The sequence below is a fragment of the Balaenoptera borealis genome (assembly GCF_965194805.1).
Source record: "Balaenoptera borealis genome assembly, chromosome: 16".
In the NCBI taxonomy this organism is placed as follows: domain Eukaryota; kingdom Metazoa; phylum Chordata; class Mammalia; order Artiodactyla; family Balaenopteridae; genus Balaenoptera; species Balaenoptera borealis.
The window spans coordinates 18,047,100-18,065,344 of record NC_138872.1 but is presented as its reverse complement, the minus strand read 5'-3'; the positions used below and the strand labels follow the sequence as shown (position 1 = coordinate 18,065,344).

At 47.7% G+C, this 18,245-nt stretch overlaps 1 protein-coding gene across 14 annotated transcripts in view; it reads right to left on the bottom strand.

Annotated features, from left to right (window-relative positions):
- The window catches only part of PTPRT (protein tyrosine phosphatase receptor type T), a 1,098,035-nt gene that overhangs the window by 277,034 nt on the left and 802,756 nt on the right, over window positions 1–18,245 (bottom strand). For all 14 annotated transcript variants that reach the window (XM_082361692.1, XM_082361703.1, XM_082361700.1 and 11 more), the window contains exons 10-11: window positions 12,516–12,717; window positions 11,078–11,180 (exon numbers count right to left, since the gene is read on the bottom strand). In XM_082361692.1, the coding sequence (XP_082217818.1) occupies window positions 11,078–11,180; window positions 12,516–12,717 (305 nt within the window). The remainder of the gene's footprint in view (window positions 1–11,077; window positions 11,181–12,515; window positions 12,718–18,245) is intronic.

Genomic DNA, 18,245 nt, shown 5'->3' with positions numbered 1-18,245 from the left:
GCAGAGTCACTGGTGCTCTTGTGAAGGGTCTCACCAGTTCCTCACGGTGGGAAGTTTAGCATTATAAGAACTACATCTACTTAGACAGCCCTACCATCCATAGCCTGGCCTCTTTGTTCTTTAAAATACTTGGCTTCACCTTGAATCCATTACCATCCATCTACCATCTCTGCCAACACAGTCACACCCAGAGCCATATTATCCCATAGCAGGGTTCCATTACTGAAGCTTCGATCATCTTATTATCTAAATATCAATATCTTGCCTTTCCAGCCTCTCCCAGCTTTGGACCCTCGGCACAGATTCTTCAACAGCATTGAGGTCGCCTGGCCCTCAGTATCTCCACTATTTGCACATCTACCTTCACAGGCATTTTTAATCAAGCCTGGACCACATGGTCCACTTTTAAGCACTTTGGTTGATATCATCATCTTCCTTTTCCCACGTCCTGGGTTAAGTTATGTGTCTTCCTTCTTTTCTACTCTAAGAGCTGCTTGGAGCTCTTAGAGAAAATCAAATCACAACATGTCAACCATCTCCTTTTCTTTAAATTATTCTTCCTTTGGCTTTCATGTTTTAACTCTGCCCTGGTTTTTCTTCTACCTCTCTGGCCACTCCTTCTCCATCTCCTGTGTGGTTCGTTGACAGAGTTTCACCGAGCTCTGTCTTGTTAGTCTACCCTCTTCCTGGATAAGCTCATCCACTCCTCCCATGCTTCAAACACCACCTGGATGTTAATGATTCCCAAATCTAAACCCCCTGCTCCGATGCCTCTCCAGCACTCCAGGTTTTGGGAACTTAAATAGTCCTGTGGTAGGAGGTGAACATGACGACCACACTCTCCTTTCCCTCACACCAGTAACAGTCTCTGTCTCCATCTGTCCAGATGGCAGACGGTCCAAAATAGAACATTCCTTCGTTCTTCATGTTTCAGCAACAGCGCCTGCTCCATTTAAAATATTCCTCCTGAAATACCTGTTTTTTCCTCCTTGGTTTGAACCGAAGGAACATGATCCAGCATCATTTAATACCAGAGCCAATTCTTGGGAAGCTGGGTTGTTTGAGGGGCTCAACAAAGAAGACCTGCAATGCAGTTAGGATGTGCTGAAGTGAATGCAAACCCAACTAAATTATTTGGGTTTCACCCTTCTTCCCTTTTGTTTTCCTGGATGATCTTTCTGAGTGCAGCTCTGTGCCACACTTGGGAGTCCCCTCGGTAGTTTCACTGGTAGTAGTTACAAGTCTCTTTAATCATAGTTACACGTCCCATTAGCTGCCATATTTAGAGTGCGGGACAGCCCCAGTGGGTATAGCTCTGCAGTAGCATTTATCCCATTTTTCCTTATTTTGGGTTGCTTCTTCTTGTATGTGGCTCCTCCTCTTTCCTAATCCGGTGTGATGAAATCCCAGCAGGCTGTGAGACTTGGCAACAAGTGCTATTACTTGCAGAGCTAAATCTCACAGTTGATAGGGGAGTGCCTCTTTCCCATCTCCCCACATCATAGTACCCCTCATCTCCAGACCCCGGCAGAGGCAGCCCTGAGAGCTGGGGAACTAAGTGAAACGAGTGATGTTTACAGAAAGAACATCTAAATGTAACTGCAGTTTCTCATCTCTACCAACGTGGATGGGGGCTCATGAACTCCTCAGGCTGCCCCATGTTAATAAGTCCTCTGAATTTTCATTTCCCCTACCTTGGTAGGACACCATCACATGCTGATATCTGAGAATCAGATGGTAATGATGCCAGTTTTGCTCACTGCAGCTCCATGGACCAGCAAAACCCTCCTGTGGTTGCTTCACATGATCCCACTCTGCGCTTCACAGTTATTAAAGGAATCCTGCAGGAAATCTGGCAATTGTTTCCTTTACTTCCCAACAAACTTTCTTCTTTCTTTAAAAGCTGGCTGGATCTCCAGTTCGTACTGTAGCTCATCACTCTGTATTTCAGAATTTCTAGTCTTAACTAGCTGTACCTGTCAAACGCAGCTGGATCATGGATTCTCATCAGGCAGTGAAGAGAATGTGCAATGACCTTAGAAGCCATCTGCCATGTCACACTGTCTCCTAGTATTCAGTGTGACATACCCTTGGCCCTCCAAGCTAGAGCTGCACCCTCTGTGCACTATGTCTCAAGCAGCCCAGGAAAGTGAGCCGCAAGTCCTAACTGACCTTGGAGAAGGTCCCCCAGAGGTCCCCAGGGCTCGCCAAACCATGCATCTGGTCCCAGCCTGTCCGTGCCCAGTTGGTTCGTAACTCTCCCTTTCAGTTCCCAGACCACCTTTACCACTGTTGGCCTCTCCTGGATAAAGTATCCTCATAGACCTTTCCCTCCCTCTGTGTTCCTTCGCTCAGAGAATGGCACCATCATCCATCCCATTAACCAATCTAGAAACCTGGGAGCCACCCTGGACAATGTCTTTGTCCTTTATACCCACCCCCCGCCCCACAGAGGAGTCATCGCCAAGGCTCGCCCCTGTTACCTCCTCAACTACTGGACCTCCATCACCTTCATTTCTCATTGGGACAACTATAACTGATCCCAACTATTCCTTCTGAACCGCCCTTGTCCTCTCTGATCTGTTCTCCACACGGATGCCAGAAAGACCTTTTAAAAAAGATGGAGCATACTGTTCACTTGCTTAAAATCCTTTCTCTGATGCCTCATTGCTCTTAGTATAAAAGTCCTTGCCACGGTAATAACACAGCCCCGGGTTACCTGGCCCTATTCACATCCAACCTCATCATGTGCCGTCCTCTCTTGCATTTTCTCCCCACTGCAGTCCTACCGGCCTCCTTCCAGTTTCTCTCACGTTATCTCTTGACCGCCCCATCTGGGGCTGATCCACCCCTTATAGGAAAAAGTGAGACATAGAAGGAAGAAAAACCAACAAAGTGTGCACTGTCAAGCAGGCTCCCATGGTGGGAACCCAGGGCTCAGTCCTACTGGGGATGTGTGAGGAACCGTGTGGCATGCACCTCAGAATGGTCCTTTCAAAGGATGGGAGGCAAGGCTCTGATGCCTGGATTCTCATCCCACATTGGCTGAGAGTTCCCCTGTAGCACTAAATTATTTGCATTCCTGAGCTGTACCAGCTTGCTCAGACTAAGCCAGATCCATGGGGCTTTGGAGAAAGAATTAGGGCCAAAAGGCAGAAAAAAAAGGGTGGGTGCTGGTGCTGGAGGTGGGATCCTATAACTTTGCATGGAACTATTCAGCTTAGCCACAGCTGAAATCAGAGGTGGGATGGGGAGGTGACATGGACCCCATGAGAATGGGCTACAGCTGATAACAGTCTGTCAGGAGCGTCCGTGGCACTGTTAGTTCAGAGCTGTACCTGCCATTAGGAGGTCAGCGGCGTGTGGGCCTGTTTAGCTCATTTCTGGGTCTCCAGTGCTCAGCACGGTATCTGGCATGGGGTTGTTTGCTGAAATGCAAAGTAGATATTTATTGACTGAGTTAGTTAATGAATTGATAAACAAATGAATGAGTGAACAGATAAACATGACTCATCTCCTAGGATCTGGTCTCACCTCTCCTGCTCGGTTCTGACTCCATGTACCCACTCTGGTGCCAGTATTTATAAGGTCTCAGTTCAGGGAGCTCATGGGAGTCTCCACACCCCTTCCCGAGGGGCTCTGGATCTGTTCACTTTGATTTCACAACACCAAGTGGCATCTCCTTCAAGCAGAGGGCACTGCTCTTAGTCCTTGTTTTGCTGGCCCTTCAGTGGTTGAGACCTCCTAGCCCTGCCTGCTTGATTTGGTGTTTCTGAAAGGTGCTCAAAGCTGAGAATCCACTTCTGAGAATCGTTGTGAGGATTTTGTGACACCCTTGGAGACAAGTGCACATTCCCTGACACGTCACATGCACGCCGGCACAATCTTGCAGCGACTCTTACTCAGGGGTAAAGGGCACCTAGCACACAGGCATCAGCTGCAGCGGGACTCAGAGAATAATCCTGCCAGGGGTCCCCAGGGCAGGCAGCCACCCGCTGTCTCAACAGCTTGGCCAACGCCAGGAGCAAGCTGAACAACTACCAATGACACTTTACATATTTTAGCTTCTTTGACCTTTAAAACAATCTGTGACATGGGTATTCCCATTTTACCAACAAGCAGCCAGAGGTTCAGAGAAATTAAGAATCTGACCCTAAGCCATCAGATAAGTCAATTGCATAAGGGGATCTCATTCTAGGAGCTTCTGCTGTTCCAGTGTATCCAACTGGGAAGTCAGCTGTGGCAGGAAGAACATGAGAGATCTCAGGTCTGAGCCTGGGGGACCCCAGTTCCTGCCCCCAAGGAGGTCACAGGCTGGTAGAGACTGAAACTGCAAGTCCCCGGCAGGGGAGGGGACAGGGCAGCGTGGGAGCCCAAGGCAGAGCTGATGCATCCTGCTGCAGGATGGGAGGTGGTCCTGGATGCGGCAGATTTGACCTGGATGTTGGGGAGGTGGAGGATGCCGTGCTTGGCAGAGAGAATGGCACAGACAAGGGCTTGACTGCTTAGAGGAGAACAAAAAGTTGGGCGTCTGCCTGCCAATGTTCCCCATGCCCTTCATTCAGGACAAAGTCCAAATCCCAAGTGAAGACCTTTACCTAGCTTCTGCTCGCTTCTTTGCCTCTCTCCTCATCTCTGTGCCCCGGCCCACTGTTCCCCGAACACAACATGCAGCTCCTCTACCTCAGCTCCTGCACATGTCGCTTCCTCCTGGGCCAAGCTCCCCCTCCTCTGGCAGGTCTCAGGCAATACTGCCTCCAGGAAGGCCTCCTGGCCCCTGAGCCCACCAGGCTAACGATGGATGCCTCCACACTGAACTCTCATACGAACCTCCAACCAAGTACACAAGCTCATCCGCATTGTTTCTTTTTCTGTTTATCTTACCTATAGACCTGCACATCCAAACGGTAGCCACTAGCATGTGTGACTCTTTATATTTAAATTAATGAAAATAAAAATTTTAAAGATCAGCTCCTCCGTCGCACTAGTCCTATTTCAAGTGCTTAATAGCCACGTGTAGTTAGTGATGACTCTATCAGACAGCAGATATAGGACATTTCCATCAACGCAGGCATTTCTATTGGACTGAGCTCTCAGAGAAAAGGAGGCAGGTAAAGGCAGGGCCTGTAAAGTGCGTCTCTACTGTCCCAGTACCCTGTATCTTCCAAGTACCACCAGATTGGCTGAATTCCTTACTTACTTAGCTGTTGTTTTTTTCTGTTTTGTTTGTTTGTTTGTTTGTTTTTTGGACTACCTGCAAAAGTCAGACCCTGTCCCAGGGAAAGGAATCCATTAGTGTCAAACTTCCAGGTTGCCCGGAGCTCACAGTCTAGTGAGGGGCATGCAAGAAACGAAACCAAAGAAAACATACAAACAAATGTATAACACAATTAGAAGCTCATGAAAGAATGATGAAGGAAGCATACATGGCGCTGTTGAATAAAACCTGCTAAAGGGACAGAGTAAAAGGAAGTGGAATCAGAAACGAAGGTTAGAACCAGATTCAGATGGGCCTTGAATTCCATGCTAAGAAGCTTGAACATAATGCGGTAGGAAGCCAGTGACCCATTTAAGAATTTTAAGCAGGGAAGTTAACTTGATCCAATCTGTGCTTCCAAAAGACCAGTCCTCCAGCAGCTGGGTGGCGGAGGGATTGAAGAAAGAGGAACTTATGACAGGTCGACCAGAAAGCCGCCCTGGCAGGTCAGGAGAGCGGGGTGGAGAGTGGCAGAGGGAGGGGAAAGAGCTAATCCCAGAGCTCCCAGGGACTGACAGGATGGGAAGGAGAGAGCAGGGGCTGGGGTGGGGAAGGCATCTCCAAGGAAGCCCGCTGGGGATCCAGAGGAGGGTCTGCTACAGAATCTGGGGCTCTGCCCTGGGCTTCCCTTCAGGCACTGCATTATGGGTGATTAATTCACGGCCGAGTTACTTTCTGATGAAGGTTACTACAGTTACATCAGCATGACGGGTGCGGTGTGGGGGAAGAAGGCTTGGCGTGTGCCGAGCTGAATATTAGATTCTAGTCACTCTTTGATTGATCTTTTAAGCAATTCTGGGATTCTGTCACTTAAAAACCAATAAATCTTTGAAGGCCTGGGGAAAGCAATGCAAAAGCAATAAATCTCCATTGCAGAGTATTAGAAAAAGAGGCCACACTGCCAAGGTGGTTTGGCTGGAGCGATGAGGGTGCAGGAGCCCCGCACAGCAATCTTCCCTCCCCGCCTCCCCGCCTCTCTGCATGCTCAGTCCTACCAACCGGTCAGAGTCAGAGCCACAGGGCTCCAGAGCGGCAGCAAGCAGTACAGCAGGGGCTGGAGTTTGCCTCAACCAGGGTCAGAGCATTACTGGCCGGAGGAGGAAGAACAGCCCGTGTGGGCGTGGCCTGGAGGCTGGGGCTCAGGTGTGAGTCTGTTGGAGAAGAGGAAGACCCTCCACCCAGAGAGAGTTAAGCTGGGCTTCACAAGTTACTGGCTGCGCCCACACAACCAGAACTGTCTTGTCTACCCCTCATTCCCCAGGTGGAAGAGGTTCAATCAACAGCATCCCACCAGAAGGTCACCCAGTCATCATTTGACATCCCGGGCACGAGGAACTCAGAACAGTGAACTCAGAGGCAGGAAGCTAGGTCCGTGGACCGGCTCTACGTGTAATGAGCTCCGTGACCTTGGGCCAATCACTTAACATCTTAGATTTCCGCTTCTCCTCTAAAATGGAGAGGGTATTTCCTGTGCAGCTTACCCACTGGGTAAGTGACGATCAGATGCTACAATGGAATTAAAGGAACTATCAAGTATAAAACACGATTCTGGGCATCCTCTTGACCCAGTGCATCTAGAGAGCTCTTAGTGTCCTGGGGTCACAGAGTGCGTTTGCTGTTTTCTCAAGGCTCGTGCTTCCCCTGCCTGCAGGACTCCACACTGGTCCGCTTGCCTGGGTTGTGCCCATCTACTCCTCCTCTCAGTCAATACAGTCACTGTCTCTACCAGCTTCATGTTATCTTGTTTTGCCGCTTTCATCATTCTGTTTCCTTAATGGCTTAATGGTCCCCTCCCTGCCCCGTTCACATGTACACTTACTGGATGATAAGCTTCAGGAGGACAGGTGTGTGTCTCCCTTTCTTCCTGCTATATCCCCATTGCTTACCTCAGTTCCTGCTCAATAAATATTTGTTGAATGACTTAATGGTCAGCTGCCTCCCACGGGGCACTCCAGTGCCCAGAGTTCAAGGTGACAAAGGGTTAAAGTAACTGAAGTCTACTGTGATATTCCACTGTTGTCACTGCGGTTGTCCCGGAAGCCTTGTTGGCTGGCACTGATTAGTCTCTTCCCTTCTTGGCAAATGCCCAAGCAACAGTCTGAAAATAACTCCAGAAACTGAGTGTCTACCCAACCTCAGTGATCTAGAGCCTTGAGAAGAAAAGCAGCCAGACTTTTCCTGACACCAGGCATTGCCCCTTTGAGCAGTGACATTTATTTTAAATTTTTTTTCCGATGGAAATGTCACCAAAATACATCACGTATGACTTTCTCCTAGGGAGGTGGCGTGGCTAGAGAGATGTGAGTGTTGGCTTAGGGGTGGCTGAACGGGGTTTAAGTTCTGCCTGCACCACTTGCTTTTTTTTTGGCTTGGGTCAATGCACTTAGCTTCCATGTATCTCAGTTTCCATATCTGCACAATGGGGAGGCTATTATGGCAATGCTGTGAGGATGCAAATAGTTTACATACAGTGACAGGCACTCGGCCGGTGCGCGCTCATCTAATGGAAGCTAGCTGGCTCTTTTAACTTGAAGACGTGGGACCTAATGGTACATTTTTTAGGGTGAACCAGGAACAACAAATGAATACCCGTGGCTGTGAGGGGCAGCAGGGGCTACAGCATGTGGACCTCCTTGTTTCTTGAGTCCCTGTGTTGGTTTTGTAGAGTTGCCCTGTTTTTCGCTCCCTGCCAACTGTCATTTCTCATTGCTACTGGGGCATTTCCATTCCCACCTACTAATTTACTGTGGTCTTAGGATGCACGAGCTCATTAAACAGATGTGCAAACAAAGTCTGTTAGCTCAGATGGAAAGTGTAAGGAGCTTCTCTCTGTGGAGGCTAGAAAAGCTTTCCCAAGAACATTGGTTTGGGACGCGCAGAAGACCAATTTGCTGGTCTCTGGAGTCAGGCAGGCCTGGGTACGAGTCCTGACTTCATCACTTACAGGCTCTGTGACCCTGAACTTTAGTTTCCTCATTTCAAACAGGGAGATAATAGTACTACTCATAGGTTAGTAGAGATTAAGTTCTTGGATCATAGGAGTTGCCCAATAAAACATGGTGATAATTACTCCCATCTGTGTTCAGCTGACTTTGAGGAGTTTTCAGAGGTTCACAGACATATAATCTGATTCATCCTGAGGATGGGTCCCTGATCCTCTGTAAAAAAATTAACTTTATTCCTATCACTAGGAAGGACACAGATTACTTATTTCTCAGGACAATTAGAAAAGACATTTTTCTGAATCTGTGCCAGAAAGAAGTTAAGGACTCTTAAGGAAAAAGCAAAGCACCTCCTTCCCCACCCTGAAATCAGGGTCTTGAACAGCTTTGGAAATTTGAACAGGAAGGAAGCGCGCAACACTGTGACCCTATAGTGGGGTGGGTTTGCAAAAACCATTTTGAACAGAACTTCCTAAGTTCCACAGAGAAGAAGCAAAGCTAACAAAGGAACTAACTCTCTGACAGCCTGCGCTGCTTTGGCTCACATGTACATCTCATTAAGCTTTGGTGAAATATCTCCAGTCTATTCTTTCCAGATAAGGAAAACTGAGGTTCAGAGAGATTAAGTATCTTGCCCAAGGTCACACAGCAGCATCAGATCAGCATTTGAACCCAGGTTCACTGCCACCGAACTCACATCCTTTTCATTGCCCCACACAGCAGCCAGAAGACTGTGGGAAGCTGGGCTGAATCCACAGCCACCAAGAAGCCACACAGTGGGGTGCCAGCTGACCAGGTTCTTTTGCTGACAGTTTTGTAGGCTTGTCGCAATGAAAGGTGACACTTGGGTCTACCATAGAAAGGTCCTGGGTTTTAGGGCAGATCTGGCCTCTGACCCTGGGTCAGCTGCTAACTTGTACAATACTGGGCTCCTCTTTTCTGGGCCAGACTCTTGCCATCTGGGAAGCTTTCTGAGACTCTGAAACATGCCCAATGCTGCTGTATGACAGAGGTAAGAGCTGTGAAGGGGAGTGAGACATGGGTGGCCAAGATGGAATGTGTGATTGGACACCTGGAGGACCTGCGTTCAAGCTCAGCTTTCCTACCCCGTTTGTGTGCCCTTGCGCCTTTCTGAGCCTCAGTCTCTTCATCTGAAAAGGAGGAAAATGTATCTCAGTGTACAGAGGGAAGTAAATGACAATGTGGCATAAGAGTAACAGGAAGAAACACAGTAACTCAGCAACTCCCTGTGTGATGTCAGAGCCACCATCGTTCTGGCTCATCACAGGTGGGACAGTCCTGGAACGACCTATGTATGGAATATAAGGCAAACGTTCTTAGTTCAGGTGCCCACAACCTCTATCCACACCTGTTTGAAGGCCTGAAGACCCACCGTACTTAGGATAGAACACTTTCCAAAGTCTATAGAATAGATGGGAACTTCCAAACTGGCAGCTGATTCTATCTGCTCCAGTGCCTGTAATTCCTGGGTAGAGTTGGACCAAGGTTGGCAAACAGGTAACTAGACCATCTCAATAGCCTCCTTCCCGGCTGGTCTCCCAGCCGACAGTATCGTAAAAGAGACACTGCATGTGGCTCTTCAGTGGCTCCCCAGGGCCCCTCAAACAAGGCTGAGCTTCTCAAACATGGCCCCTGTTCCCACCCCACCACTCCCGCCTTGACCTTTATGCTAAGGCAAATTTAACGATTCCTGGTTGCTCCCCACAATGGCAAGCTTCCTCTTTCCTCCATGCCTTTGTTCATGTTCACCCTGTTACCACTCTGGTGAAATCTTAGACAACATTTAAGATATAGCTCAGTGTCACCTCCTCTGGGACTTCTCTCCTGTGAGCTCTTGTAATGGCCTATGAGCATCTCCACAAGCAGGCACTGTAGTGCAGTTATGTTTTCACATTTCTGTCTCCCCAACTAGAGTTTGACTTTCTTTAGAGCATGAGTTATACACAGCTAGTTCACTAGCCTGTCCCAAGCACTTAAACAGTGCCTGACACGGAGTGAGTGCTCAAGAAACGTTTATCGAATGAATGAATAAGTGAATCGTTTTCATCCCCTGTACGCTGCTCTATTCCTGGCATATAAAATACTCCATGCATGCTCGTTGAACTGAACTGAGCTAATCTGAAAGCTGTTCTACCCAACACTCTTGCTTGGCTTTCAGGGTCTGTAGTCCCTTGAGATCTGAGTAAAAGCCAGCAGTCAACATCGGAGCTGCTGCCCTTGTACATAGTGTAGCTTATTTAAAAGAGATGACCACCTTCCTGACAGCCGTGAGCCCACGGACTTCCATGGGATCAGCTTAGCTACTGAGATGCTTTCACTGCCTGGGCTGTAGGTACACTCCTGGACTCCAGCAGCCTCTCGTTAAAGTCAGCAGTATGACTCTGAATTCCAGTCTCCTGTGGAACACCAAGGCCATAAACTGGACCAGCCCTGAGGTCGTGTCCCATTCGTAATCTCTGAGCAGGTTGTTTTTAGCATTCAGTGAATCTGTCTGCCTGTCTGTTAATGGCAGTTGGACACGTAACAGTGATCTTGCCAGGATACTGTGTTTCTGGGCCTCCAACCAGACTAAATACATTTACCATAGGTGTGTTCCAGAAAGTTCTCTCCCAGCCCTCCTCAGGTCCCCATCAGCACATTCCCGCTAAACCAGTCCCAGTGGCCCACGGTAGGGAGACCAGGCTCCTGGCTCAGTAGCCCCTCTGAACGGGGCTTGGGGCTGCGGACCCTTTTCCTCCATGAAGCCTTGCTCCTGGCCAGTCTTGCCCATGGGCGTTGCCAGTGACATCATTCAGCTGGAGGCGTGCACGGTGCAGAGAAGGAAAATGGCAAACTCCAGGTTAAGAACCCTCCTCACCTGACAGGGGCTCCCCGAGACTGAGCGGGCTTCAGCATCACTGTGATGGTCGTGTCTGTTTCATTCAGTGGGGTGTCTGTGTCATATTCAGGCATCGATGGAGCTGGACAGAGAACAGAGAGAAGGGAGATCAGCGAAGGTCCCAAACCCCTCTCATCACCTCCCTCAAGACACTCAGGATGCCTAGAAGGGAGGTGTTTGGGGAAGGGTAGGATGAGAGTCACATGGCATCCCAGGCTTTCAGCAAAGGAGGCCCTGACTTCCAACCTGCCCGTAGGCTCCTTCAAGGTACAGAAGAGTCTGGAGAAGGGTAGCAATGATGTGGCTGGTAACCCTCATGAATCAAGAAGTTCCATACGAAATAAACAGATAAATGCAGGAAATATAAGTACTTAAAGATGTGAATGCAGAGTCAACCCTAACCATGTTTAAAATGCAAATGCAAATTACAGCAGTGATGAACTAGTTCCTCTTATCTTTCTTTTTCTTCCTGAGACCCTCCCTTCTGATAGAAGTGTAACTAAATCTAATCCCTTGGGAAGGTAATTTAGCCATTTGTATTAAGAGCTATTAAACCCACATCGGTTTTAATTCAGTATTTCAATTTCTGGAACTTAATCCTAAAGTCATAATCCAAGCCAAGAAATTAAACTTTATTCTGTAACATGTTTATTGAAGCGTTATTTTATAAAAACATGGAAGCACCAAATATATCCAACTACAGGGGAATCTTTAATTAAATTACGTCCATCCACTTGACAGAACATTATAATGAAAGCAATGTAGCAACATGGAAGATGCTTATGGTTTAAGGATAAGTGGAAACATTAAGCTACAAAAAACACGGGTGGGTCTGTATCTAAGTAAAATATGGATGCACACCAGAACTGCATGCGTATTCTGAAAAAATGTAAATTGTAAAAAGGAGGTCTGAGATAATTCTGCTTTGATTCTGTCTGGTGGGGGAGGGCACCCTACTGGTGATGGCAGGTGACATCCTGGACTGCTATGGCTCTGTAACAGTCATTCACTCATCTGTTTGTTCATTCATTCATCAGACGTTTCATGAGAACCTGTGCTGTGCCCTGCTCTGCCAACAGGAATACTCCTGAAAATCAATCACATTTTTACAGACCAATTTGTAAGGGGAAAATGTACTATTTAAGGCAACTGTGTGCTAGATAAATTATTTGGTGAATCACTCAGCATTCCCTCTGGTCTAGTCTAATTGATGTATTTTTTTATACTTTAGGAAGTTCACGGATTAGGTTTTCTTCATGAGATTACAGCAGTGACACACGAGGGACTGCATTGTCCTTGTTGCTCCAAAGTCACACGGTGACGGTTGGCTCTGCCCTTTTTCACTCCCAGGAATATTAGGAATGGAAAAAAACCACCACCACCACCTTTCTTCCTTCCCCCTTTCTAGGACAGATACCTGAAATTTTGGTGGCGATCCTGGTGGTAACAGGGGGCCCAAAGCCCTTTGCTGTGCTGGCCTTGATGGTGAAGGAGTAGGTGGTCCCGGGGTACAGACCCACAAAGAGGTGGTGGGTTTCATTCCGAAGCTTGAACACTTTGCCTCTCTGGCTGGAGAGGTCGGCGCTCGGGTCCAATGAGCCCACGGCCTTGTAGTTGATCTGTACAAGGAGCCAGCAAACAAACATATCAGTGCCTCACCCAGGAAGCTGGGCGGAGTCCATACGGAGGAACATCAGGGGAGGAAAGCACAAGGCGTGTGAGCTTGGTCAGCACTTCTGCCGTTCGCGTCTACCTTACAGATGATCCCAGCCTGGAGCATTGCTGTCCAATAGAAATAAAATTTAAGCCACATACGTAACTTTCAATGTTCTAACAGTCACATTAAAGGAAAGAAAAGTAAGAACATAAAGTAAAATTAATTTTAGTAACCCATTTTGTTAAACCCAGTAGATGTAAAATGTTATCATTTCAACCTGCAATCAACATAAAAAAATTAATGGAATATTTTATATTCTTTTATTCATATTAGGTCTTAGAAATCAAGTATCTATTTTACCACATGGTGCATCTCCATTTGGACTAGCCACATTTCAAAAGCGCAGGGACCCCGTGTGGCTACTGGCCATCACATTGGACAATGTGGCCACAGAGCAGTGTCCAAGTGTAGCATCCTGATAAGAATTATCTGGAAGCCTCGTTTAAAATGCAGCTCATGCATCCCCCTACTCCACGTGGTGCTCTCTGGTGCTTTCTTGTGCATTATCTAGTTTGTCTTCCCTAAAACCTTGCGGACGTCAGAGTATTTATTCTCATTTTAATGTTGGAGAAACTGAGGCTCAACCGGCAACAATTTGTATTAAACCAGCGCTTTTCGAAATATCTGTGGTGAAGACCCAGTTCTGTTTCCCAGTCCACTGCAGACCCATAATGATCCAAAGACCACATCACACGTGACTCATCCTGTGAGTTTGGCAATAACCACACTGTTCTACATGATGCGCAAGGAGACGTGTCCACTGACCACACATATGGGCGTCACAGCAATGTCAAGGCCCTAAGAAGTTTCTAGATGCTCACTCTCAACTTCTGCACTTATCCTGCTGTGAATGTAACAAAACAGCTGGCATCCCTGGCACTGGCCCCCAAGGATCACACTCTGAGAACCACATTTCTAAATTACACAGTTGTTAAAGAGGCAAACTCAGGGTTTTTCTGTTTATCTAGTTTGTTCTATTAAAAGTGTTTTATTAGAGTATAATATATATACAGAAAATTATACAGCTCAGTGAACTTTTACTATCTGGAAAGGACCATCTAACCATACCCAATCAAGAGACACAACATTACCAGACCCGAGATTTTCCCCTTACGTCCCCTTCCAATCCTTTCCCTCCTCCCCCCAGCACGGATACCCTCTACCCTGATTTCTAACAGCATAGACTAGCTCTGCCTGGCTTTGAACTTTATATAAATGGAATCATACAGAGTGTACTCTTTAGTGTCGGCTTCTTTCTCTCAACGTCCTGTGTGAGTTTCATGCGGCTGTCACATGCAGCCATAGATCAGGCATTGTCAAGGTTATTCGGTGTCCTATCACTGACCCAAGACTAAACCCGGATCTGTTGGGTTTCATTCATTCCTTCACTCATTTGCTCCTTCACAACCATTCCCCGCATACTCCTGTACTATTCCAGGACCTGCACTGTGTGCTCCCATGCCCTAGCAAATGAATGCAATGAACACAAGCTAGGCCCTGTCCTCAAGGTCTCCTGTTCCAGAACGAGGTAAGTCAACTACACAGCCACTTCACATCACTTTGTCTTTTGTCAGGAATGTCCCATGCTTGTCAGGAAGGCCAAACCCAGGCAGAAAAGGTAATATACCAACTTTACTTCAAAAATAAGCAGTTGGCTGTTCCTGGCTAGGGCACCAAATGTTCTGGAGAAAGCAGTAACTTCTCTCTCCCCTATGAAGCAGGAGCAGTGCAGTGTAGCAATTGATGTCACATGTCGAGGACAGAGGCCAGACTTTGTCTGAAGCGCAGTGAGCCCGGGAGGAGAAATGCACAGAACTGAAGGAATTGGCCATTGTGCTAGCAGAGCTGGCAGGGGCACCCATCTAGCAGATCCCTGGGGGGGGGGGGGCCTGGTCACAGTGTTCCCTCTGGTCACCCCGCCTACTCCAGCCCTTCTCAGAGGCAAGCACTGCAAACATCTGCCTCTCTTTGTTTGAGGGCTTTTTCCCCGGGTACTCACAGGACGTGCTGGTTAATTCACATCCCTGGAGACTGGATTAATGCGAGTCGATAAACACATTCCACGGCTCCTCTTGTGATACCCCCTCATCATCCCTGGGATTTCCCCGAGGGATGCCACTCCACGTGCCTCCATGGGTAGGTGGCTGGAGAACACACCCACCGTTGGCTACCTTCTTTCCCTTCCCCACTCCCTAGTATTTCCCACACTTAATAATCTGCTCGTGCTCAAATCCTTGTCTCAGGCTCTGTTTCTGAGAAATGCCAAACTAAGACGAAGTGCTCAGGGAGGTATCTCAGGGGAGAACTGAACTAATACCTGGGGGTGATACAGAGTCAGAGCAGAGGAAGGAGCACTCTAGATTCTAGGCAGAGGGAACTAACCAGGCAAAGACCTGGGGTGGGAAAAGGCTTGGGAGAACCAAGAAAAGTCCAGTGTTGACTAGATAGTGGTGAGCAAACAGGAGAGCTGTGTGCAGCTGGATTCCAGTTCTCCCCAGCGGCAGAAGAAGGCAGGTGTTCGGAGAGCTCTGCCTGTGTCTGCTAACCCAGGCCACCAGGGGAGAAGACGTGCTGGAGCATCCTTTTGAAATTCTGCCCCCGTCCCCTGCCTGGGCTGATGGCAACTACATTGATATACAGACAATGGGTGGTAAAATTCATGCCTTATTTACTAGCCAATTCCTTTTCTGTGCTCCAAATTCAATCCAAAAGCGACTCAATTTCCACCTAAGCTGTCAATATAATATACTGTGCTCCCCTGCTCTCCTAACCTTTCCTGCTATTACAGGATCCTCACTTACTTGTAATGAAACACTATGAATAAATCAATGTATGTTAATATAGCGTGTCTTCAATTTTTTATGAAGGGCTTCACCAAATCTAATTCCCACTGCTCTGTCAGAAACAGTCTTTGAAAAATTTAACCTGCAAGTTTTACGAAGCTAGTGTGGGATCGGGCTGGGGAGGGAAAGAAGGAAGGTGAGAAAAATTGAATGGGATGGAGCTGGGACCGTAAAATGCATCCTGCAATGTGACTCTTCATTTGGAAGTGGAGAGAGAGGAAGATCTGTTAGAATAGCAAACATAAAATAAGGAGGTAGGAGGGGAAAGAGTGCTGAGCTGCATATCAGCCCTGGGCACCAGGGATGGGGCTCTGGCCGCAATGAAGTGCTCGGGGCCACCCCAGTCTCTCCTGGTCGCTCTCAGTGGGGTCCCCAGCCACAAGCCAGAGTGAGCACTTCATAACAAGAATCCAATCACCCCTCAGAATCAACAGAGCAATGGTTTCCCATAGCTTTCGGGATTAGGACCACATTCTTACCCTGTGGTTCTCCATCACCTCACTGCATGAGCTGGCCTCTCCTGCCCTTCTATCTTTTTTAAAAAAATTATTTATTATTTACTTATTTTGGCTGCGCCAGGTCTTAATTGTGGCACGCGGACTCTTAGTTGCAGTATGCATGTGGAATCTAGTTCCCTGACCAGGGATGGAACCCAGGCCCCCTGCACTGGGAGTGTGGAGGCTTATCCACTGGACCACCAGGGAAGTCCCCTCCTGCCCTTCTATCTTGCATTCCAGGCCTTATTTCAGTGTCTGAAAAGATCCATGGTCCCTTTTGCCACAGAGCTTTTGCACCAGCTATTCTGCCAGCTCAGACACTTTTTTCCTTCCCTTCACCTTGTTAATGACTCCTTATCCTCAGATCGCAAGTAAAATGACACTTTTCATGAGCACCTTCCCTGACTTCCAGGTCCTCCCATTTTATGTTCCCAGAGTTACATGGCTCTCCTTTGAACCACTACTTTTATACTGAACCATGAAATTATTTCATTGATGAGTCCCTTTTCCATCAGCCCAGGAGCCGAAAAAGTAAAGCCTGAAAGCCAGATCTGGCTCATCATTTGTTTTCATAAATAAAATCTGACCAGAACACAGACACACCATTATTTCTGTACTGTCTGTGACAGCTGCTGACACGCTAAAAGGCAGAATTAGGGAGCTGTAACTCCACAGCCCACAGAGTCTAACATATTTACTCTCTGGCCCTGTATAGAAAGAGTCTGCTGAGCCCTGGACTAGACTTTAAGCTCTAAGAGAGCAAAGATCTTATGTGGTTTTTGCTCCGCATTTTTCCCCTTGGATAAATGAATGAATGATCAAACCAGGTTATGTGGCTTGAGCAATTTGCTTAACCTCCCAGAGTCTTGGGCTCTAGAAGGGTAAAATACTCCTTTTAATTCCAGTTTCTGTTTTGATTTATATTGCAGAATGACCTGCAGCTTCTTTACTCCTGGAAGGCAGCCCCTTTGTTCAGAAGTAAGGCCCCAGGGGGGAGTCCATGAGTGACTTTAGCCTGTGCATCAAGGCTCCAGCTGCCATGGACCAGGGAACATCTTGGGAAAAACAGGCAGCCCTTCCACCGTGGGCTGACGAGGAGGGGGCAAGACAGGCGGGGAGAACAGAAAACAATTTCCCTCAAGGAGCCCATCAGGAAGGGCTTGCTTGCGTATTGAACGTGCTTAGATTGAGCCAGGCTCTGCTCCAGGCACTGGGCCAGGTACAGGGTTAGACCACAGAGGTTCCACGTTCAAAGAGAGCAGGTGACAAGTTTCTGGGCCTGAGGATGAGATGGTGGATGGTGGTTAAGGGAAGATATGAGATAAAGTAGAGCTGAGGGAAGTGGCCAGGACTCAGAAGCAGGTTGTCAGAAGATGCAGTCATGAAAAAAAACACCATTTTGGAGCACTTACTCTGTGCCAGGCACTGTGAAGAGGGACTCACATAAAAATCATCTCATTTAATCCTTAAAAAAAAAAAATGGTGTGGATTCTTTATGGCTATTCCCATTCCTCAGCTGAGGAAACTGAGGCCAAGAGAGGTGACATGGTCAAAGTGCGAGCCAGGGTGAGGACAGCTCTGTGTGCGACCAGGCAGCTTGCTGGAAGGACAGATGGTGACCCACCATTCGTGAAGTGTTCTCTGATGCCTCGTTTCACCACAGTGGGTACCACGATGCAGCAAGAACCTGGATAAGTCTATTCGGAAACATAGGGATGCCCTGGAAGGACCTGATTGCTATTCAAAGAGCTCATGCCCTAACAGATGACCCCACGTTGAGGAAACCCACAATGGCATCAATTGTCAGTGTTGATGGCATAAACTGGGTTAAGACCTGCCCGCCTACAGCTTGAAGCTCCAGAAGCACCCTCTATAGCTTAGCACCCTCTCCTCTTGCTACTATACATGTGGTGTCTTCATCCTAAACCTTTTGGGGGAGGGAGGGTTCAGTACCCTATGTTATCCATTCCATCTACTCCTGACTTTCTCCAAATGGTTTCCCGTCCATTTTCTGGAAGTCTCAAGATAGCAGAGTTTTAACAAGGCTATAAGTAAAATAGATTGACTTGGTCAGTTCAATGGATAAAGGT